General features: G+C 40.8%; 1 protein-coding gene across 3 annotated transcripts; it reads right to left on the reverse strand.

Annotated features, from left to right (window-relative positions):
* Positions 1-32: 32 nt before the first annotated feature.
* On the reverse strand, positions 33-17,421 carry HBP1 (HMG-box transcription factor 1). Of its 3 annotated transcripts, none has more exons than XM_054631747.2 (11): positions 17,328-17,421; positions 13,271-13,463; positions 11,905-12,139; positions 10,976-11,108; positions 10,085-10,196; positions 9,852-9,964; positions 9,348-9,504; positions 8,634-8,778; positions 6,055-6,384; positions 2,662-2,803; positions 33-1,132 (listed from the first exon to the last, which is right to left on the reverse strand). In XM_054631747.2, exons 1-11 carry the CDS (start codon positions 17,340-17,342, stop codon positions 1,115-1,117), a joined length of 1,593 nt encoding a protein of 530 aa, XP_054487722.1. In that variant the 5' UTR covers positions 17,343-17,421; the 3' UTR covers positions 33-1,114. The 3 variants fall into 3 exon arrangements, with proteins under 3 accessions (XP_054487722.1, XP_077035212.1, XP_054487723.1); XM_077179097.1 differs by having other exon boundaries at positions 13,271-13,459; positions 17,328-17,348; XM_054631748.2 differs by lacking the exon at positions 17,328-17,421 and adding an exon at positions 16,459-16,642.
* Positions 17,422-24,363: the final 6,942 nt, after the last annotated feature.

The following is a 24,363-nucleotide window of genomic DNA, read 5'->3' on the forward strand; positions in this document are numbered from 1 at the left end:
AGTCTTCTTCATTTTATAAAATACACAACACCAAATTTTAATGAATTTATTTGAAATAATATACAAGAATATAGTGTGCAAAAATCTTAGGGGCAACATCATGTAGACGTGTCATAAACTGAAATTTACAGTTGTGATTCTTAAAAAAACCAACGCACAGCTGTTTAGTACAGGAAAAGCCATGATTGTAAATGTTCACAGCAGAAGCAATTGTAATCCTAATGCAGCTGCTCTAATTTTAGACAGTTGGAGGAGAAAAAAAAGTAAAGTGCAAGTGTTGCACATATAGTTAAGTGCAAAGTTTGCCCCCACCATAAAGATGTCTTATGGCAAAATAAAATATTGTAGAATATGTGGCAAAGACAAAACACAGAGTTATAACTATGATGGTGATGATATCAACAGCACCACTTTTCTTGAGATAACGCTATTTATTTGTTTCATCCTGTCCAGGCCATTGTTTCCACCACAAAATGACAGCTCTAACTAGTGCCAGCTGACGCAAAAATATCTCCCTTGTGGCTACAAGTTTTCTAAGTGGCATCCCAAGCAGCAGCTCCCTTGCTACATCACACCACACCCTCCATTCCCACGTTCTGGTAACTTGCTGGCAGCAGGGCAGGCTGGGAAGCTGGAAGCTGATAATACACTTTGCCATTTCAGAAAATCCCAGGCCCCAGAATCGTAATTAATAATACAGTTGTGCAATACATATTAATCAGCAATAAGAATCAATGTATATAAACAGCTGTTACATATTTTAAAATTCCCCTTTTTGTACATTTTCTTTTAAAAATAAACATTTATACATATCTCCTTCGCCTCTTTCTAAAGTACTTTAGCACCACAGGATATCCATTTTCAAGCCTATATTACCTGATACATAATGAAGTTTGGAAGAAAAATAAGGCAATTTGGTTTAAAATGCTGATAGTTTTTAGCTTACTTAATGTTCTATTGTAAAAAGCAAATCTGCACTCAGATCACTTCCACGATGGTGCCAGTATTTTATGGTCACACATAGTCACAACAAGAGTAAGACCTTGATCTTGCATCTTCCCGCCATCAAGCAACAGCCATTTTGTAAATACAGAGTTAACAGGAAAATTCTGGCTTAATGCTGTTGTGAGCCCTGAGAAAAGAGAAGAGAAAATTGGGTTAGCAATTACCGAGCAAAGGGCCCAACACTTGTTTTCAAAGCCACAAGTACTTCTAATCATTGGTCAGTTATTCAGAAGAAAACAAAAAGGCCAAAGCAGACAGTTTTACTCCTGATCATCAAAAGACCATCCTGACTTCTGTGTCACAGCCTGGAGCCCACTGTCATTACTGAGTAAGGTTACCAGACTGCAAACAGCTCAGTTCACTGAACTGGAACAATTACAAAGGGTATTTCCTGCTGTAACACTGAGGAAATGGGTTCTACAGATCCTGTTCTCTTGGCCTCAAGACTGTAGGGACAAGGAAAATCCTACTACAAGGCAGGGCAGGAAAGCCTTACTGAGGCAAACCCATCACTACTCAGCTACACAAACACGCCTCTGAGCTGCCTGAGGCTCACAGGTGAGCCTGTGATCTCACCACCCAAAGCTCGAGACTGCAGTAGTGTGAAAGCAGAATAAATAAATAATATTATTTTAACTAAACCCACAAGGAAATGTAACAGAAGCTGTCACTGTTGATTAAAATAGAATGCAGTGAACAGAAAAACAGCTTGTTCCTAGCAGCTGGGATTTGGTGGAACCTTCTGCAACAAGGGACTGGAAACTGCACAAAGTATGTGCAGCAGAAAGAAGCAACTCAGTGTTGGAGCATTTCTTATTCAGTCTTAAGGCAACACTTGCATATGCTCTTGAGAAAAAAGCCTCATTTACACATCAAAGGACAGGGGTAACTTGAGGATGAAATATTACACCACATGGATGGTTTCACAACCATGTAGATGAAGTCCACACCACCCTTCAAGCTCCTACCCAGCCATTAAATGGAAGAACTTGGCAAGCACTCTGTGCAGCTCAGTGGATCTTTCCTTCCAATCTACTCTTCTAGTTGAACAAGCAGAATCTCCTTTTTTTGATGTTTCAGCTTTAAAGCCCTTCTCTTTCTTAATACATCCCCCACCTACTAATACATTGCTGCAGACTCTTATATTGATGGCTTTCTACAAAGTGGAAAACAATTTCTTTTCCTACAGAAGTAGTGTTATCTACTGTATTTATTTTACAATTGTACAGACGAATAAATGAAAGGGATTCACGGGGAAAAATTATTTTGCTCCTTCAGTATCTTCATATATGCTGATATAAATTACCAGTAAGAAAACTAGGAAAAGGTAAAGAAAAAGCTTTTACAGAAGATAAAGAAGTTCAGGTACAACCTTATGAACTCACTTCAAAGCAAAAGACCACGTGCCCTTCCTTTGCATTTCACAAGCAAACTAACTTTCAGTAAAATCCAGAATCCTCAAAACTCTCATAAAATATTCAGACAGACCCTCTCCTGATCTGTCTCCTGCCAAACTGCCAAAAGCAGGTTACACAACAGGGAGTAAATGAAGGTTTCAGCTAATAAGAAAGCAGCTTATTCTGAACAAAGCACACTGTAGCCACCCATCTGAACACATGTAACAGCATGATGAAAAAGACTGCTTCATAAACATACAGAATTCGTTCGTTTTCTTTTCCAACAGTCAGGATTTAAACGCTTCTGCTCCTCTGCCAAGGCCTTGGCTTCTAGTGTGTACATCCTTCTTTCCTCATTTTTCATTTTCTTCCACCTGTCGCCAAGTATCACACTTATGGCTCTGCAAGATAAATGTTTACAGTACAGTCAGGACAGTGCTAAGAAATACCAGGATATTTTTTTTGTTTTTATCTGAGCACTTCAAAAAAGATGTGAGTTAAATGTGGAATTAACACACAAGGAAGAAATCAGCTATATGTTAAAAATTGAAATAATCGTATTTGTGATTATCTTCTCATAGTTCTTTTAGTAGTTAAACAGCTGAGACTTCTGTGTTAGCTAAGCATGGGTCAGTGCACATTTTAACGTTTCAAAGGGTGTACATACAGCAACTGGCATAAACCAGCAAAATAGAGATGTTACAAAAACCACCACCAAATGGTAACTCACATTTGTTTTGCTCTACTTTCTTACTAGAAGATCATATGACAGATTTGCTGAAAATATGTTCTCTAATAATTAGAGCAATGAACTGAATATGACCTCAGCCAAATATTTGATTAACTGCAAGTCCCCATGTCTATTTAATCCATATCTGTAGCTTCTTCCACCTTTAATCCATCCTGGGTGGAACATACTGATATGTTCCCATTCCTGTGCAAATGGAACCATTTGTTCTCATACATTTATAACCATTTCCAGATACTGAATTAATTCCTTTCCTTACAAACTCTAGGTCTTTTGACAACACTTCCCTGTACTAGCCTGCCATATTGCTCAACTTCACTCCCCAATGTTGGATCAATATTCCATTAAAGCTTTAACTCTGTCTTTTAGCTGAATGAAAATCTCTAAACAACAGCTCTTTTATCAATGACTATGAAGTGCTTTGTACTTTGGCTTCGGATTACAGCAATAAGAGTTCTGTGACTGGCTCTGAGAAAAAGATGGACACAACCAAGTCCTTTTCTTTCTCCTATCAATAAAGTTCCTTGCTGGCAGTGAAGGAACTCAAGCAGAATCAAGACAACTGGAGTGTCATCAACTATTTCCATAACACGGCACACACAGCACTCCTGAGTGCTGTTCTGCACCACAGAAAATAAAAGGATTTGACTCCTGCAAGGCTGAGTGGTGCCATTCAGGTTTCTGTGAGCTGCAGAGCACTCAGGGACCACATCCCAAAGTGCCCAGACAGCCCTTGAGCCTGCACTGCCCTGTGTTCCAATGACTCCTTAGAGCAAACTCCTCCAGGGGACACCACATCCCACTGCCATCAAACCCATTTGCACAGCCTGTCTCTTTGGCAGTGGAATTTCTGTTTTTCTGTCCAAACTGAGAACCAGTATCTTTGGTGTGTCATCAGAAGCAAACATACCCAGTTTAATTAGCAGATTTTTCATCTTCTGACAGTATCCAGAGGCATATCACCAGAAACCTGTCTGCTCTGGGTCACCAGCTTGTACTGGATCACTCACACCCTCAGGACAGAACACGGTGACCCAGAGAGAGCAGGTCTGCTGTAAAAGCTGTTGCCTTCCAAATAAAAATGCACCCTGAAATCTTTTAAACAAAAATATAATTTCCCTCATCACTAGAAGGCCCACTCCTCAAAGAATTTCTGAACACACAACCAAGTTCAACTATGGTTACAGTGTTACAGTGAAAAGTATCCAGAAAATAAACAAATGCAGCCCTAACACCAGTTTTTCAAACAGGATCTTGCAGTCCATTATAGTATTGTGTGATTCTTGACGTGTCCTTTGAATGTTTACAAGCTCACTGTCTTGCTGACATGCCTTGAGCTGTTTTGTCTCAGAACAGGCAATTTAACTCAGAATACCTCAAGTTCTGTACTTTCTTATTCCCATAAGGAAATAACAGCAGTAAACATAAGAACTCCACTGTACAGAAGTGGCTACTATGTTGGAAGCTCTATACAGTAATCTGAAAATGACACAAACTTACATTTAAAAAACATGAGTTGCCTCCCTGCAGCTAAATTAATGAATGCCTCAGCAACACTTGAGTGACAGTAGCTGAATGCCTGTATCAATTATCACTAATGCTATTTCTGCCACCCTGTGTTTTATGGATGCTGTGGAACTGCAGCCAAAAACTGCACTGCCTCCCAAGTGAGCAGTGCATTTTGAACTGTACTTGTAACTTTGTCATCTCCTTCCTTCAAGGTAAACCTGCTTGCTGCCACTGTCCTGCTTGCTCAGTGAAACATTTCACATCCATGCAGCCACAGCTTCAGTTCACTGCATCCATTTGAAATCAGCATTTTCAACAAAATTTATAACCATCATAAACTTTCCTGGCTGACATTCTGTTCCATTTCTCATTGATAGTTGCAATCAGTGTGAAGGCAGCAGATCTGCTTCACTGAACTTACTATAAACATTACACAACATCATTGTCAGGACACACAAGACTGGCTGGGATTGTTTGGCACGATTCTATATTTCAGCACCAGTTACAGCCTCCTTATTAGAACATTATAAAATAGTAAAACCCCCTTCAAAGCCCTGCCAACGTTAATTTTTACCAGATTTAGTTCAAGAATTTTTGTGTCACAAAGCAATTTTTACAGTAAAAGTTTGTATAAAATTACATACAGTAAAAAATCTGATTGTAAGATCAGTCCATGTTCAAGTGTTTTGGTTTCTATTTACATATGCACAATTAGCACAAAATATTACTTAAAATATATGTAATGGAAATCTTAATAATAAAATGTTCAAAAGTGAACAGGCTAGAGATAAGGAACAAAAAAAACCCAAATTAACAAAGACTCATCCCCCAAACACAGTCATACAATTCTTCCTGCAAGTTTCAACAGATCGTTGAATGCCTTTAGGGCAAGAAAAATTTAGCAATGTGCTGTCTGGATATGATCTTTGAGATATCCTAACTTATCAGTACTCCACTCTTCAACAGGATATACAGACTGGAAATAAATGCTTGCAACTTCAGGACCAATTTGCAATAGTAAGTCAAGACTTAATTAGGAGAACCAGAAACTCCCTTTTTTCCATTACAGCACACGAGCAGAGCACCTCATCACTGTAAACAACAACGGCTCTGTAATTGTGCCTCTGCCAGTGCACACATACATGTATCAGTTGCTTTACCCCAATCTTTTATCAGAAGGTAAGTTTGCCAAAAATGGTTTGTATCAAGTTCACTGAGTACTGAAAATATTCAGAGTCCACCCATAAACCACCCTTTATGTTAACATCTTGCAAAACTTATTCTTAAAACAATACACACATTTTATTTCAAATGCAACATTTAGCCTATTTAAAGTGGGACACAGATATTCTTCTAACTCACCAGTAATAGCAAAACTACAGTTTGTATCATTACCTGTTGTCTTTCCCTGGATACATCTGAGTGTATTCAACTCTGTATTTTTTGGCAAAAAGCATGAAGGCATTCATTGGTCTTTTGCACTTGTTTGGAGAAGTGGCACTCACAGTACTTGCAGTCCCTGAGCTGTGGCTTTTGCCAGCTTTGCTGTACAAGGGATTGGAGGGAAGATGTGACGATGCAGCAGAGGCACAGTTTTTACTACTGCATTCTGATCTCTCAGCATCTTGGTTGTTTGCTCCCCCAGAGGAGAGCGAAGCGCGGCGCTGGCGAGCCATGCTGCTGAGCACATACACTGCAGAGGAGTCCATCGGGGTGAAATCGTAACTGCAGGGAAGACACACATCATAAAGCATCCAGAAATGTTCATGTAAAACCCCTAAATACCTGTTCACTCTTCAGTTTTACTACAATTCTAGTATTTTGTCCTTTTTTGTGTGACATAATGATTTGTGCTCGATGTGGATGTCAGTGTGAAAAACAAAAAACTACAAGACTTTGGCAGGTAAGTTAGTATTTTCTTCAGTGTGATGAAGACTGCAACTTTCCATGTTCTGCTATGTACTTTCCTCAGCTAGGTATCTGTTAACTATACTGTGTCTTAAAACTTCATTCTCTTTTTAAACACGCTTTTTTCTTTCTGCTTCTGTCCTTACCATAAATCAAACATGATCAGTGAATGACAGGTACAGAAAGGAAAGAAATGCAAAGAGTTCACTTGCAAGTATATACTAATGGCAAATATGAAACCACTACATAGATTATATTCACTTCAGTACAAATAACTTCTCTGGGCAGTTGAATGCAGACTGTTTTACACACAAACCTTCCGGGGAGGTTGAAGCCCTGCGCAGAGCCCCGTGACTCGGCACTGTTTGATGCTGTGCTGACAAACGCCTGCCCTCTAGCGACAAAACCACGACATTCCTCCTCGAGGTATCTGAACAGCTTGGGTGACGTTTCCATAAAATTCAGACCTCCAAATACGACAAACTCTTGCAATTTTTAGCTGACCAATGACTACAACTAACTTCTAATCACTAAAGAAGTAGTTCTACTCCACAGTCTGTTACCATCTCCAGGTGGAAAAACACTCTTGGAAAGGGGCTACTCAATCATAAATCCAAACCACTAAGTTACCACTGCAAGACAAACATAGAAGGTATATATGCTAAGGCTCCTCTTACCTATTGCTCAGTGTGACTATAGTTGCATGATTTATGGCCAAAATAAGGGGTTTGAAGAGGTTTTTTGCAAACACCAAGTAGAACTACAAGCAAGGAAATGCTGCATGTGGCAGTCCAGCCCCTCTCTGCAAAGGTAACTCCTCTTGTGGACAGAACCACACAGAAGAGGGAGCCCAACGAGTGGCCTCCAGCATCCCTCATCAGGAGAGTACAAAGCAGCAAAGAAGGGATAATGCTGACCATCTTGCAGGTATCACAAGATAAGGGGAAGGATCTCTGTTCTACAACAGGCCAGCACCCTTCCTATTCCTAATCTCCTTCTCCTAACACAGAAACAGAATTTTGTTTTTAGTTCTTCTGTTATCACAGCTGCAGCTGCTACATGCTCCTTACTCAGTCACTCCCTTCTGCCCAGAAAGACAAGGAATTTGAAGTCAGCTGAGCTCCATATTAGTAAGGAGCCAGAAATCCAGATTTTTCAGTGAGGTGTAGCTACCATGATTCTAACAGCTAACTTGGAGTAACCAGGAGTTCAGAAAAACACCCAGACAGCAAATGAGTGAAGCCAAGCAATCTGAACTTGTTCTGTGCCAGATTGAAATCATACAAGAGCTCCCAGGGCTTGAACTGCAAAGAGCATCTTAAATTCCTTTTTTTCTGTTGTAAAAAACCAAAGTGCAACTAGATTAAAAACAGATGCTAAAAAGACACTAACATTACAGGAAAATATGGATTTTACAAAACCTTAAAATCTCAAATTAATATGGAAAAAATCTTTATTATTTCCTTAGACTCATGTTGACCAGACCTCTGAAGGTTATCTGGTTGAAGTTCTAGCTCAGGTAAACCCCAAAGTGAATCAAACTTTGAAGTTAGGGAAGTTTGGTCTAATAAAAAGAATGCCAAAAAACAGAATACACAAAAATAATAAGATTATGAACATACTATATTCTAGAGCCACTGCACATGCATTTACCACTAAGAAACTACTCAGATAATTCAGATGTATTGTTGCATATGAAGCATGAGATAACAGCTGGCAGACATGCTACTGTCAGAAAACTGTACTAGGTTTTCAAACATAATCCACTTTACCTGGAGAATTTATAAAGACAATATATATATATTTACTGCTTTTTCTAATCGGCCTTTAACTATCATAAAAAGAGGCTAAAAAGTTATTTCACTCCAAGGCCCTACTGTGCAGTTTAGCAGAGCACATAATTACACAGCTTTCCTAGTACTGAGTATTAATTTTTTCCTATCATTTATGTCGTATTGCCACAACTATTCTCTCTTTCCTCTATATAATGCTTCAAATTCTTCCAGACTTAAGGTGCCTACTCATTAAATACAAGAACCACTGAGGCCACTTTATCCAAAAATTACCTTTTAAATGTATCAAAAACACCTGAATCATCAAAGTTAATGGCATCAGGGTGTCCAGGAGGTAGACACAGATCTCCAAGATGCATTTCACAGCATGGAATGCCATGCTGTACCACAGTCAAGCTTGGATAAAAAGATGACCAACCTGAAGTGGTAAAGAGTTAAATTAGACAAACGGCCAGACAATCTCTCCATTTCTTTCTTGGAGCAATCCTATATCTTGAAATTACATAATTTTATAAAAGTGTTCTGATGTAGTTTCTTTCACACAAAAGAAAAATCAGGAACTCTTACTTAGGGAATTCTTACTGCAAACAGTTTTTTTTTTATTTCAAATAAAATCTCATTCTAGCAAAAAAGGAATCAAATCCTGGAGACTTTTACCATCAGAAGTTCCATTTTTAGCAAGTGAGAAAAGCTTCCCTTATTTGCAGTTCTCCTGTCTCCCCCCACCCCAGTCTTTCTGCTTTCCTGAGCTCCATTGATATACTCAATGAACTCTTTCCTTATGAGATAGGCAGTATTCCAGGAGCTTTATGGCTTTACAGGTTTTTTTGTTTGTTCATATTCTGGATTACTTTACAAAGATAGTAAACTCTTTCTACACCACAACTTTTATCACTTTCATGAACAGTATGGGATGCCAACAAAATCTGCAGTCACTTTCTGAGACTACTTTAATATGCAACCAAGTGTACTTGAGGTATTTCATACCTTTATTTTTAACATAAAATGGATGATCAAGTCTGCATTCTACAGTAAGCAAGCCATCCTCCACTGTGCCAGGATCAAAAGTCAGCTTCAGCACTGACTCACCACAGGAAATGCTTTCTTCATGAGAAATCAACTTCAAACCATTGGAACCATAGTCCTGTTAACACACATACAGTTCAAAAAATTTCCCCCAAGAAAAGCATATACCTGTGCATACTCTAGGTGTATACTCATCGTCATGCATTGTATTAAAAAATAACAATATTCTAATTTGCGTTTCTATCTAGCTAGAAATTAATACAGATGACATACATTCAAAACCTACATAAATGAATTTAATTCAAGTGCCTTTCTGTGAGATCCACAAACAGCACAGTGATCAGCTCTAAACAACATTAATGCCAACCTATTTTCCTGAGACAGTAATTAAAGGCACAGGGGTAATGTAAGAAACAAAATATTTGCTGCAGGTATTGCAGTGAGTTTGTTAGAACTAACAATTACCTTGTAAGGACTGGCTGGGAGATTTTCCTCTTTTCCACAGCTTTCAGATCTTGCAAACTCTTCAACATCCTGCCATTCTTTATTGCGTCCTTTATGAAAGCACAAGCGAGAGCCTAAGGGAGTTTTTCAAGGAGAAAAAGAATGTTAGTGTTAGTTAAGAAAGTCTGTGCTACAAGAGAAAAAAAACCTACAAGATAAAACAAATACTTATTTCATGAAACACGCTATTTTACCTTTTAGAAAACAATGCCAGACAGTTGAGGGCCAGGAATGGCACCATCCTAAATCATCATCATCTGAAAGCGATGACATGCAGAAAATGCCAGATTCTGATTCACTATTTGCCTATTAAAAAAAAAAAGCAAAATGGTGTTGGTATTTTACTGCAGACCATTTTAGGGCTGGTCTTATATGTCTTAAGACAGTCTATATTTTCACTTGTGGCATCATTTTGCCTTAAATACTAATAGGAATGTAACATGAAGACAAAGATTAAAGGAATGCAATAAATGTGAATGGATTGTTTTAATCTCCTTTTCTGAGATGCATCCTGACATTTTTGGGTTTCATTCTCTGAGATTCATTTCATCTCGATGGATTATCGTATGCTCATTTGTAAGCATTTTACACCTCATCATTCCTTAGTCATCTACAGAATCATTTAAAGCACATTACTCTCTATGGTCCAGTTACTGGAAAGCTGTAAGCTCAAGGCAGTTGTAGATAAATCCCTGGAGAAAATTCACTGTTGTTAACAGACAAATTTCAGATACCAATTAATACATAGGAAAAGGAGACACAGGACTGACAGGTTTTGTGCATCTCAAAGGAGAGGGATCCATATTTCCTTTTGAGGCATCAAATGAGATAACAATTTTTAAAGCTTTCTGTAGAAGGAATCACAATAGAAGCAGAGCTTTCTTACAAAGTGATCTCATAATAAAAAATATTAAGTAGCACCACAGGCCTACCCGGAGTGGTAAAAAGAAAAGTAGCAGAAAATCTAGCTTAAATAGCAATAGTATTAACACTAAACAGATTTTTTTTTTAAGCTAGTTTCCCTTGCAAAAAAACTTAACCCATTGCTCATACATCTTTACTTTAAATGTTTCAGAACAGCTCACCCTTTCATGTCTGACTGGTGTTTCATCCACATCATTCTTGGAGAAGTTAGGATCATTGTTTGAAGATCCTGGTGGAGGGCGTGCATAGGAATGTAAACTTTTGCTTGTTGCTATTATGCGAACAGGAGATGATCTACAACAGAAACATGGATTTTAAAATATCTCAGATTAAGATAACATGAGACTTTGCTGCCATTACTCTAAAATGCTTTTATTGCAAATATTTCTGTTTGCATGAGCTGAACACCAAACAAACCTCCCACACACTAGTATTTCAAGGGAATGATTAAAGGGCACAAGCTCAGGCAAAGGGAATACTTAGCATAATTCCTGCATAGGTTCTATATAGCACCCAAATGACAGTATTACTTCCATAGTGGCATCTCCTTAGCACATTGCTGAAGCTTTTACAAATTTTCTGATTAAAAACCTAAGAAAAGCTGTACAATAAAAAGTGAAGCCCAGCGATTTCCAAGATCCCACACTTGCTGCTCACAGCCTCACAGAATTTACAGATCACAAACCTGAGACAGTTACCACTAAAATACACATTGCATTAGATTTCCAACTAGCTATTAAAAAAAAAAAAACCAAATCTGAAGTCTGTGCACTAGAAAGCTTTAAGAATTTAATATAAGAAATTCCTCTTAGTTTTTATCTGCTGCTTCACTTTTGGAAAACGTCCATAATTCGTGAGCCTGCTGTGGACAGGCAATGTCTTTACATCATCCTATGTCATTCACGGCTGGACACTAAGCAGCTTTTGCACCAGGCTCTGAGATGAGTTCTGTGCATACTTTCACAGAACAAATAAAAAGACCAAACAATAGGGCTCCAGTTCAATGTCAGAGGGTGAAAAGAGTGAAGGGAATATTTTGGAGGCGGGATTATAAATCTCTATAGTTCAAAACTGAAATGAGTGTCAGTACCTGTTATAGAAAGCACACTGCATCAAAGGACTCTGAGGACTTGTGGCTATATTTGCTAATTCTGTCAACCAGTTCACCCCATTCTCACAAGAATAAGCATTTTCTGGATTGCTGTTTGAGGTATGTTGGCTCCATGAAGGCCTTGAACATTCCTGATGTGAAACATCAGCACCAAGCTGAAAAAGTGCAGGTGGGGTAGAATCTGTCTGCACAGCCTGTAATTCAGGAAGATCATCTACAAACAAATGCACAAATTACCATAATTATACTCAATTCTTTGCTGTCTACTCAATTTGACACCAAATATTGAAAATTTGATGAAAAAAAAAAGGAACCACAATAAAGTAATTTTATTTTCTCATGTGACAACTACCAACATTTCCCAAACCCTGTTCAAAAAAATGGACACAGAAACAGTAACATCTCCAGTCAATTCTATATTCACACAAGAAATTTAAGAAAAAAATTAGGTAACTAAATAAAAATGTAGTTCTGATTTTAAAGTTTTGACTAGATTGACCAGTTTACACAGAACTATACTGCAGTATTATTAAAAAACAGCATGCTTCCCTAAAATACAAAAACATTCCACAATAGACAACTAAATTAATTTGTCCTTGAAGGTATGACACTAAAAAAATTCAACATCAGACCATGTTCAAGGTAAAAGGTTTCCACCAGGGAACCAAAGTTAAAAAACTCAGCTTAAATAAATCATGAAATCTGGGTATACAGCATGGTAGGGTGAATTCCCATCAACAATATACACCTTTCCTATCCCATACAGAGTAACAGAAAAGACCCCAGCTTGTTAACAGAATTATATGATTGTGCTGTTATATGACTGTTAACAGAATTATATTATAGTCTGTGCTATGTGCTGTCATATAAGTATCACTATTCTTAATCACTCCATAATTTAAATTAAATGTGCTAATATTTCACAGATTATATGATACTTTCTAAGGTATATGCTGTTTTTCTCCAATCTGTAAGAACTGAAGTATCCTCCTCTATCCCAGAATCTTTATTTGCAGATCTAAAGCAACATGATTCCTTTAGGAGGAGCTCTTGAGCTTTCTGTTTGTTTTTCTTGTGCCAAAAAACCCTGCTCCTCTGGGGATTAGAAGCAGAAATTTGTGGCTCGGAGTTCAAGAACATATTTGAGTCAACAGGCCAGTGTGTCAGAACTGGAAATAGGTTAAAGGGAAAAGTGACTGCAAATACCTTCAGATGTCACAATTCCCTGCCCTACCCAAGTTAAAAATCAGCAATTTCGTTCAATCAGCTTCCAATAATTTCAGTATAGGAAATCTAAAACAAACTTCAGAATTCAGTTTCCTCTGAAAAAAATCTTGTTATTTACCAAGTTCCATGTGCTCATCACAGGATGCATATCCAGGAGAAGAGGGCAGGTTTTCATTACACTTCAGCAACTCCAGTGACTCGTTCATCCCTGAAGTTCTCTTGTCCACTACCAGAAGGAGTTTCTGAACTGCATTAGGCATTTGATTTGTCTTCACTTCCCACACCATGTTAGGATGCTCCAAAGTATCTGACTTTAGAAAGACAGAGGTTAGATATTTGTATACATGTGAACTGTTTTAAGTTGCATCTCATATACTACTTCATTACCAGGGCCCTAAATCCTTATTAGTCTGTTGAGTATCACAGCATATTTTATGGGTGTCTGGACACAATCTTGTACAATCCTTACAGAAAACAGAGCTAACTCTGAAGTCAAGAGGCTACCTGGGGCCCTGGCCACTTGAGTTTCTAGTATCTTGAAGAATGGAGACTGCCTGGCACTTCCCCTGTTCCAGTAACCATTCTTGCTGCAAAGAAGCTGTTCCTCATGCAGGTTTGAACTTCCACAGCCTGTGCCCACTGCCTTCAAAAGCCTGGAGTTACCTCAACCACCTCAAGCCAAGATAAATGACATTCACTTGGTACCCTAAGCCACTCAAAAGGCAATCAGATGGGTCAGACCAGATTGGATTTTGGCTAATCTGTCCTGGCTATTCCAGACAACTTCTTGCCTTATAAAGAGGGTGGACATGGTTGTCAGGAGAATTTGCCTAATAAAATACCTGAAGGCTAACGCTGACCAGCCTGTAATTTCCCCACATCCCCCTCCTTGAAGCCTGGTGTGACATTTTCTTTCTTCTAGTTATTGGGAGCCATCCTGCCACCAAATCCACTGCTTTTTCGAGACCATCCTCACAATATGTCCCTGCCCATGGCAGGGGGCTGGGACCTAGATGACCTTTAAGGTCCCTTCAAACCCAAAACATTCTGTGAGCCACGACTGACACTGGCCTGGAGGGATCCCATCTGCATCCAATGCCTCATGCACAGATGCCCCACAGAACCAGCCTGCCCCTCACTTGCTCCATGTCTACCACACACAAAGAAGTGCCTTGCTCTCTCAGAGGCAAGCTGCTACACCCAGGGACTTGAGGAACCAGGGAACAGGCCTAGAAAATGAAGATCAAAGCAGAAATGCTGTCCTCAACCTTGTGAGATCAGGCCCACATTTTCCCAGTTGCCCTTTCAGCACTGGCGCCTCTGCAGAAGCCTTTTCCACTACCCTTCCCATGTCTGGCCTCCAGGAAGAGTCTCAAACACACTGGACTCCTAACATCCCTCACTGTGCTGCAAATGGAAATATAAAGTTGCCTCTACTGGAAGATTTCACTTCAGTTTCATTTCCCCAAATCCTAGTAATGTTTATACCAAAGCCATTATGTTAGATCATCTTCAGCAGAGAACTGTGTGCTTATTCTACACAACCACTGTCTCTAAAACCTGGTAAACAATGTTATTCCAATCCTTAGTAATTTGGTTACCTACTTTGTTTTTTTAAGATGAGATGAATTAAAGCTATCATAACACGATTAGCTTGTACTTTAATGAAGTGTCCTTGAAAAAATAATCATGAGTCTCTCACAAAAGAGCAGAATACAGTTCATAAGAAAGAAAACCTGAGAAGTCTAGCATATGTCTGCCCACTAAGAAGCTACATTAGAGAAACATCAACAAAAATACAATATTTTCATATCATAGAATGACAGGGTTGGAAGGGACCTCTGGAAGTCATCGAGTCCAGCCCCCCTCTACCTAAAGCAGGTTCACCTACAGCAGGTTGCACAGGATCACATCCAGGAGGGTTTTGACTGGAAAATTTCTACCCTTCTGATCTCCTAATCTTTCAAATATATGCAAAACTTATATAAACTTGCATGCTAAACATAAAAAGATGTTTGATTCTATTCATATGGCACTACTACAAAGCTACATTGGCTAATTCTGATTTTAAGGTGGAGAAAAAAAGTCACAGCTATGAGAATACACAACTCAAACCATCAGTGACATTATTTTCACCTCCAGAAAACATCTTTAACAAAATTTATAGCCCTGTCACCCATGAGGGACAGTAAAATTACAAAACACCACAAGAGCACATAGCTCAGTTATTTCTGAACAGAAAAACCAGACCTCAGTAGTACAGGTCAGGACCTTGAAGATTATCTCCAACTAATCAACTCTGAAAAGCCACTCCTTGTTTTTCTGGCTTATCTACGTCTTTCCTTTCCCTCCTTCTGCCCTGCTGTTTGTTTTATTTTTCCCTCTATTTTTTCCTCTCTTCCTTTCCCATTTTCCTTCCAAAATGAAGAAGCAAACTTATTTCTAGAATGTTACCTTCTCCTTCCTTCCTGCCAGGTGTCAAGACTTGAAAGTCCATGTCCTGGTACCCCAACACTCTGAAGGTCAGAGATAAGGTACAGATACAAAATGCTAGTCTGACAGGAAGGATACTTGCTTGAGAAATGAATTATTCCTCCAAGTCACAAGAATTTATCCAAACCAAAGCCATCTGTGTACAAAAGCCAAAAAAATCCTCTAACAAATGAATTACAATGAAATTGAAAGAGAACTACAAAGAAAAACAAACAAGTGCCCAACTTTACTTTTCAATTTTTTTATTCTACTTGATTAAAGCCTGCTTTGGACATCATGTCCTTCGCTTCTCCTCAGCCTTTTAAGGGTCTGAACATGAAGGGGATTCATCATTAACTAGCTTGTAAAGATTTTTTAAAATTCAACTTTATGTTGAAAATTTGTTGTGTCAGATGTTGTCTAGAACCATGCTTCACAGGACTGTAATTACTGTGGCTGTCTTTGGAGGCTAAATGAAATTATTACTTTGTGCTTTAAAGCAAGTGAATTTGTCACGCTAAAACAAATGGCAACACTAACAAAGACTTTATTAATTGAACCATGTCTATTTCTGAGGGACAAAAATAAACTCGGGAGAAAAGTAAATAAAGACTGTGGCTGAGAAAGGGTTCAGCAGGAACTGGGCAGCATCCACCCAAACCGCAGTGCGCAGGAATGCCTGGGTGGAAGTGCTTCCCGTGGCTTTTTTCCTTCTGCTATTTGCCTTTCTTCCCCCAACCTACTGACGAAGTTTCAGGCCAGCTCTACGCCTGAGCAATAAGCTGGACGGAGTTTAATTTGGAGAACAGCTCCTCCAAGCAAAACACAACATACTGGCAGGACTGGATCTACACCAGGGACTTTTCCTGGCGCAGCCGCTTTGATCAGGAATCCTCGCTGCACATCCCCGGCCGTGCCAGAGCGCGCAGCCGAGGCACAGCGTGATTCACCATGTTTTCCAAGCCTGGGCGGCCTGCTCGCTGACGCAGGGCGGGCCGCGCTGCCCCCACCGCCCCGGCCGCACCATGGGTCGCTGAGGACGGCGTTCCCTGGGCGGTTCAGGGGCGGCGGAGCCCCGGGAAGAGCCCCCCGGGACCCTCAGGTGGAGCCCCCCGGGCCCCCCTCACTCGCAGCCCCTCAGGGGCTCCCCCCGCCCGTCACGTGACCTTGTTTACACCCGCGGCCGCACGGCGCATGCGCGCTCGGCCCCATTCATTCGAACTGCGTAACACCGGCCCGGGGGGCCCCCCCGCGCCCCGGCCCCGCTCCCCCCGCGGGGCTCATCCGCACCCACGGGCACCCCAAACGCTCCCCGTGCCGCGCAGCCACTGCTCCCACAGCGGGCACGGCGCCCTCGCTCTGACAGACCGGGGCGGGCAGCCGCTCCCCGGGGAAAACAAGGGGGGGACACCCCCCCTATTCCACTTGTTTTCATGGTTTGAAAGGGCACAAAGAGCGCCGGCACACCCCGTGAGTTTCAACCCAGCGGTGCGGCACGGTGGCTGCTCCGCGGGGCCGGTCAGGGAAGGCGCACAGTAAACAATGTCCGAGGTTCCCGTCGCCGTCAAGAGACTGGACCCCGCGACCTCCTCGGCTCGACATGCGGCCCCTAGCACTCCTGTCTGACCTACCGAACCCCTCCCGTCCCCCGCCGGCGCCTCGCAGTCCCCAAAAGCGGCAGCTCGAAACTTTGTAGCACTTACCGAACCCGTCGCCATTACCGAGCTCCCCTCGGCTGCCCCCCCGCCCCGTTTTCTCGGTGGGTCCCGCCCCCTAGAGGCGCAACTCGGGCGCTGAGTGGCCAGAAGCGACGTTGCTCAATTGGCAGCCACTTTCTATTGGCTAGCTGGCCTGCCTGTCAAAACTCCTCCCGGAGGGCGGGCATGTTTTGACTCTCTTGCACAGCGGATTGCACCGTGCCGCACATCAATCACCCCTACGCGGCGCTCCGATTGGCCGATGCCTCGGCCAGCGCCCGCAGAAGCTCTCTGGGAGTTGTAGTCACCATGGCCGCCCGCGCCTGCCCACGGGTCGGCGATAAGACGACAGCCCCCAGGATGCCCCGCGCGGCGGCGGCGATAGTAAACAAGCGGCGCGGGACACGTGTACCGGCCCGGCCGCTGCCCGCCCGCCCGCTCCCCCCGGCCCTCACGGCCCCTCATGGCCCCTCCCGGCTCCGCCGCCCCAGCCGCGCTGTGCGGAACCGGCCCGCGCTGCGCCCCAGCCACGGCGGCGGCGCCGAGGGCAGAGGAGGTTGCTAAAGGTCAGGGAGTGAGTCAGCAGCTGCGCTCGGCCTCGGCCCTCGCCGCTCTTTCATTGAAAAGGCACTGGTGGGAGCTAAGGCCCAAAATACAAGTTGGGCTTGGGAGGAGAAAATAAATTAAATCCATGCAGGTTTATCGGTCCAGTAGTGTTTCCCAGACAGTCCCATACATTTATTGCCAAAATAGCAGTGTGGTTTGGTTAAACATTACTATTAAAACATTTTCCCACTTTTACCCATTAACTCCAGGAGATCAGAGAGACCCAACTCTTCCAGACACCACATCTTTGTCACAAAATAGGTTAATTACTATGCATGATGTGATACAAAGCAAGTACATGCACAATTCAGAAATAGGGAATATTTTAGAAACTGAGGATGGTTACAATATTTTGCAACTGTTGGGAATTTTCCAACAGATTCACTTCTTTCTTAGCCTGATGGAATAATGTCACAACATAATTCCAGAAATGAGAACGTGTCTTAAATCCTGTCTCAAACCTTTGCTGTAATCTGGTATCTGTGACAGTTCTGCCTTTCAGAGATGCTAACATAGCACTGCATGAAAGTAAGGGGAAAAAAAAAAAGTTAACACAAGTTAAACAGAAATTATTTCCTGTTTGGTTAGTGACCACTAGAGGGAATGCTGGATTGTTGTTCCCACAGGCCAACAAGGCCTACAAAGGCAACACAATTCAAAAGGAAATTATACCATCTTTGTACTTGGCATCATGACACACTTCGTCTGCAGATGTCATTGGCACATCAGTTTGAGATTTGCCTTTTCCATGAAATAATAGTTTGCCTGTCAGAAAAGTCACTGCCAGCTGTAGGCAGTGTTTGTAGACAGATATTACTCTGAAAAACACCCAGTATCTTCTGCAGTGTGAACTGGAAACTATTACTCTCTGTGTAAGCAAGCTTAGCTTTAAAGGGAAGTAGAAAAGCGAATCCCATGGAATTTTAACTCAAAATCTTCTATGCTTAATGACCAAACAAACATGTGCTTAATGACCTTTACATAGTCCCAATTTGAAAATATTATTTAAATAAGTACCTTGAGGAAAATAATCTTAAAAGTAATACTGAGATTCAAATGTTAAATGACTAGACAGCTTCTTGTAATATCAGCTGTCTACCCCACATCCCACAAGCTCACATTTTCCCTATATTTACAGTTCAGGCTTTTTCTAAATAACTGATACATCTTTATATAAGAAAGCTTTCATGACATTCCATCTCTAAAATACATTCTTTTAATAAATAGAAAAGTGGTAAACCAGGAACCATCTTTTTTACACCACTCCACAATAAAATTAATTTTAAGGCTGTGTTTCTTCCCCTTCTCTTTTGATCTCCCTTACACATCTAAACAGCCTTTAGGCTCTTTGGAGAGACATCTAAGCTTCTTGGGCATTTTAATGCATTTCAGCCAGATTGAGGAGGGGCAGGAGACCTGGGAGATGTCTCCCCTCTGCAAACTGCCTTCTGTGCCTGTGGCACAGCCCTTGCCACATAAAACTCACAGTGTGCTCTTCTGAAAGCTCCCCCTGCCACAGCGTGGGACATGGAAATGGCAGAGGCCTGATCCAGCAGCCACAGAAGATACACTCCCAAGTCCCATCTTTCTTCAGAAGTCTGTTGGCCTCAAGGATATGGATCTTCTTATGGAGCACATTTCCACCCTGCTATGTACTTTCTGGACACAAAACAAAATAGCTGCACAGCTATTTACTGTGAAGATTCACAGCTCTCTACAAAAGCTTCATGCATGAGTGTTAGCTGTGAAGCCTAGTCCTCTGAGATCCACTGGCCCAGATTCCAGACACAGGTCTAGACAAGTAAATACCATTGCTGAATTAGAGCCTCAATATCACACTGCAATCTATGACATACCCAGAAAGCACCAAAATATGAATCCTACCGAATACTGAGATTAAAATCTTGTAAAGATGAATGTCTGAACTGTTTTGAAATTCTAAAGAGAGACATGTAACAGCTTTCTTGTTTTCAAATCCACCTCTCCTTTGCATACAGTAAGTTAACATTTACTCAGTGAGGATATAAGGGAAACTAAGTAAAGGACAAGTAGTCCATGCAGTAGATGACAGCAAGACACACAAAACTAACAAAGCTTACTCACTACCCATTGGCTCAAGGTAAGTATGTATCATATAAATTTCAGAATTAAGATTATGTCAATGCCATACTCCTTGCTCTCAATGCCTGGTCTCTAATTAAACCATTACTCCCCCTCCACACACCCTACCTCGCCTTACTCCATGCCCAAATGAATGGGTGCTCGGAGAATGAATCAATACTGTGTAACAGAGGCACTCTTGGGAGCTTTGCTGATTCAGTTGCTTCTGCTGTTGTAAAAGGTAGAAAATAAGGTGGGGGATTGGGAGGTGTTACTCTTGAGTTATTGTCACATTACGGGTGGCTACCAAGAAGCACTAAAAAAACAGGAGACTACAATTAGAAAATACTGATTAATTTGTATCTTAGCTTTTTGCCTCTTAAAATTGCCAGGCACAAAGTTAAGAAGCCACAAAGCAGATTTTTAAAATTAGTAATATTTGTTGTATTAGTAAAATATATGTTATATATTGGGTTTGTGCCTATCTCCACTTTTAATCCCTCCTGTCCCAAGTCAATCCTGCACTTATAACACAGCTGTTACTGCTGACTCTCTAAAATACAACATATCATTATTTTAATCCTGCTACAGGAGCTTTCACATCAGCATGTAGGCATCCACCCTCAGTAATTAACTAAACAGTCCCCCAGACATCAGAACTCCACTCGCCAGAGCTCCTACTCCTAGCCACCATGGCAGCCTCACTTCTGCAGCCATTCTGCCTCTCAATCAAGTTTTCTCTTCACACAATGACTTGTGTATCTCCTAAAGCTATTTGTACTCATTCCCTCTTCCAATGGCCATTTGTGGCTTGCTGCAATGGTGGCTGGCTCTGTCCTCCCCACACTTCACCTCAATCTCCTCACAGAAGGTGCTCTTGGGAATGAAGAGCAAAGAAAAAGAAAATTTGTTGTTCCCAAGAAAGAAGTTATCTCTTGAGTGCTAGAAGGGAAATTTCACTTGCTTCCTGTAGTGACTCAAATTGAGGAGAAATAGAATAAATAACAGAGCAGGGATTATTGTTCCCCCCTTCCAAGACAGGTCAAGAATCAATGAGAAATTTATTTCCTGTCATTATGGCACAGGTTCCAGTTTCAGCTAAAATTTTTACCTATAAAAATAGAGCAAGACTAAAACTGACAACAGTATTAGGAAAAAATAAAAGCTTCACATATCACAAAAAAACCAGAAGAGTGATAAATAAAAAACTCCTTCATCCCAGCTCAAAGCTTGCAGAATAACAAATCAAGAAGAGATTACAGGAAAAACTGTAGGTTTCCTCTATGCTGGTTGGTAAATTAAAATGCCAGTGAGTGTTTCTGGGCACTGGAATACAATCATCTACTGTATATGATTCATTTTAGAATAGCCCTTGTGCAGTTTTTGCACAGGCCAATAGCTAATAATTTTCAGATATGATTTGGGAACCACCATAGGCCAAGGACTATTCTCAGCTGGCCATCTGTATATGGCCACCCCATATGGAAAGCTGAAAAAAAGTTTCCTAGACAGCTTACAAATGAGCCCAGAGAAATACTGGAAAATAGTATGAATGTTGGCCATTCAGTACTAGCAAACAGTCTCAGGCAGATAAAATTTCCTATGATAGGTACAGCCATACAGATGCAGCCAAAATCCAATGGTACAGTCTAGCTAAGGTTGCTCAAGAAGGCACACCACCTGACCCCACAAGGACAAAGCAACAAAGAGAAAAAGAATACAGAGCTTTTTGGTTAAGTTGGATGGTATTTTCTAGATAAGACATTTATCAGAACTGAGTTTCCAGCACCTTCAGAGATGTGAGGGAGCAGGTCCCAAAGGTTCACTCGGCTGCCAGGAAAGAAGTCATCCACAGAGACCTGCACAGAGCATTATCCTCTCCCAAAACTTCACAGCTGCTCAGCTGAAATAACTCAATACCTTCAAAGAAGACATCACAAAGTATTCATATCCTGAATTATGCTATTTTTAGACTGTCCTAATTTAATTTACCTCAGTAAGAAAAGGTTGAGTCAGCAGATACCATCACAATGACCTAGTAGAACCTAATGGCAAAGTTTTCATATGGTCTTGATTGGGCAGCTTCATTTATGTAATAGTTTGGTTTTTGTCTTTTCCCTGTTCTGCCATACACACACAGGCCTCACCAGTTCTCTGGAAGGAACACAACCCTACCCATGGTATTCACTCAGCCATGGCAATGCCAGAACTGCACTCCAGCTCGTTCTGATTTGCCATCAGAGAAGGGGCAGGGGTGGGGCAGAGAGGATGAGGAACGGAGAGGGGCTGCCCAGCCAACCAGGCCACTGTGTCCCAGCACAGACCTAGCCAGTCACTCCTCACCTTATATCCCCCTACTGCCCCTGGCTCTTCACCTGGCTGCCAGGAGAAAGATCATTTCCAGGGAAAGAAATGGTGTGAAGGAAGAGACAATGGTAAAATCTAATTTTCTATGGGCTTCTCATACCTTACCAAGATTATTCAGCTTCCTTTCAGTCCATGAAGTGAGAGTGTCCAGCCTGCTAAGCATCTTTCTGAGACAAAAAGTAGATTAAGAACTTGGAAACAGCCTTGGTATATATCTGAAGGAAATACAGCTCTCAGAACAATTTGAAAATAATCCTAAGTTTTGTAAGACAGTCAACAGCACAGATCTGGACAGACTTAGCATACAAAGAGGCAATTCCTCCCTGGAGTAATAGTTGAGAACTACAGACACAGGAAAGTTTCTTAGAAACAAACAAAAAAACCCAAACCAGACCTATAATCATCACATGTATGATTGCATAAAATGAGCTTTGAACTAACATAAAAACTTGAGCAAGAACATGTAAAAATGTCTGCTGTGGCAAATTGACTTCCAGCAAGCAAATACTATCAGATGTAGTAAGTATCTGAAACAAAGATGACTAAGAGTTGTCAGGTCTGTGGAGGATGACCAGAAGATAATGATTTTGCATATCTGGTAACTCTTGATACAGAATAAATAATAATGTTTGTCACAGCAAGCATGCCATGGGCTACAAAATGGTAAAATCATGACACAACTGTCACAGGGTCACCTTACAGAAAACTTAAAGCACCAAACATTTCAAGCAAACAAAACCAAACCACCAAAAACAAAACAAAACAAAACAAAAAAACCCCAAAAAACCAAAAACATAAACCCACCATTCCAGCAAGGAGCAGAACAGTCTGAATAGAAAAGACAAGATGAGGGAAGAAAATGGAGTAACAGTGGCTTAGGCTGTAAATGGTTTCACAGTACTCTTCAGAGTTTTCCCCTCAAGACTTCCACAGTTGGTCACTTCTGGACCTTAAACAGGAAATACAGAAGGGAATGATTTCAGAAATGTTTATTTCAGATGAATTTGAATTAAATCCCATGGAGCACAATGTCATTTGACATTTAAAAAGTGATGGCATCAGCAGTAGGATCAAGGAAATCTTGCTCAGCTCTGGGTTTGTGTCTTGTGATCAACTTCAGGGCTGCAATCAGATTGCTTTCCCCATGGTTAAGGCATTTATAAAAACCATTTGCTGTCATGTGGATTCTCTTCTGGTTAGTAAAACATATGAACCCATGAATGCCTCTTATACAGGATTTCTCTCAGGAATTTCTCTCTTCACTAAGTGGGGAATATTTTCACCAAACTCAATAAAAATCTTAAGTAACAGAAGCATCAGGTAGCTTAAGCATGGACACAGTCTAAATAGGTAAACCTAACACAGCGTTGTTTAAAATTATTAGAATTGTCTACTTTTTATTGAAAGGTCTGTAAAAAAAATCAGTAACTTGATATGATTTCATTCTTAGGATTAACACTCACCACATTTCTGACATGAAGCCTAGCACATTTGAAGTGTACATATGAAGAGATCCAGGAGCAATCCCAAGTGCTGACAGATGAAGGATATAATGATTTGGATAAAACTTAAAAAAGTGGTAACATTACTGTTGGTTAAGCCCCCCTGAATTTACCAACAAAGAAAATTCCAGAAATCATCCAGTGCCCAAGAGCAACACAATAAAACTGCTGCGACATGAAGCTGTATTTTGGGAATCAGAAAACCCAGAGTCTCTGATTATCCTAAATTTGTTACTCCACAGTTTTTCCCAGCTATAAACTGCAAGCAAATCATCAAATAAAGTAATTATGACAATTACTGCATCAACATGTTGCCTGAGTAGACAGAGCATACACATAATGTCATTTATGAAAATCAGCATGAAAGTGTTAAGAATTATGATTTTTTTTTTAATAAATGAGCATAAACAGATCACTTGTAACTTTATGGTAATAGAATCAAAAGACAACAAGAATATCAACAAACA

Source organism: Agelaius phoeniceus, chromosome 5 (assembly GCF_051311805.1).
Source record: "Agelaius phoeniceus isolate bAgePho1 chromosome 5, bAgePho1.hap1, whole genome shotgun sequence".
In the NCBI taxonomy this organism is placed as follows: Eukaryota; Metazoa; Chordata; class Aves; order Passeriformes; family Icteridae; genus Agelaius; species Agelaius phoeniceus.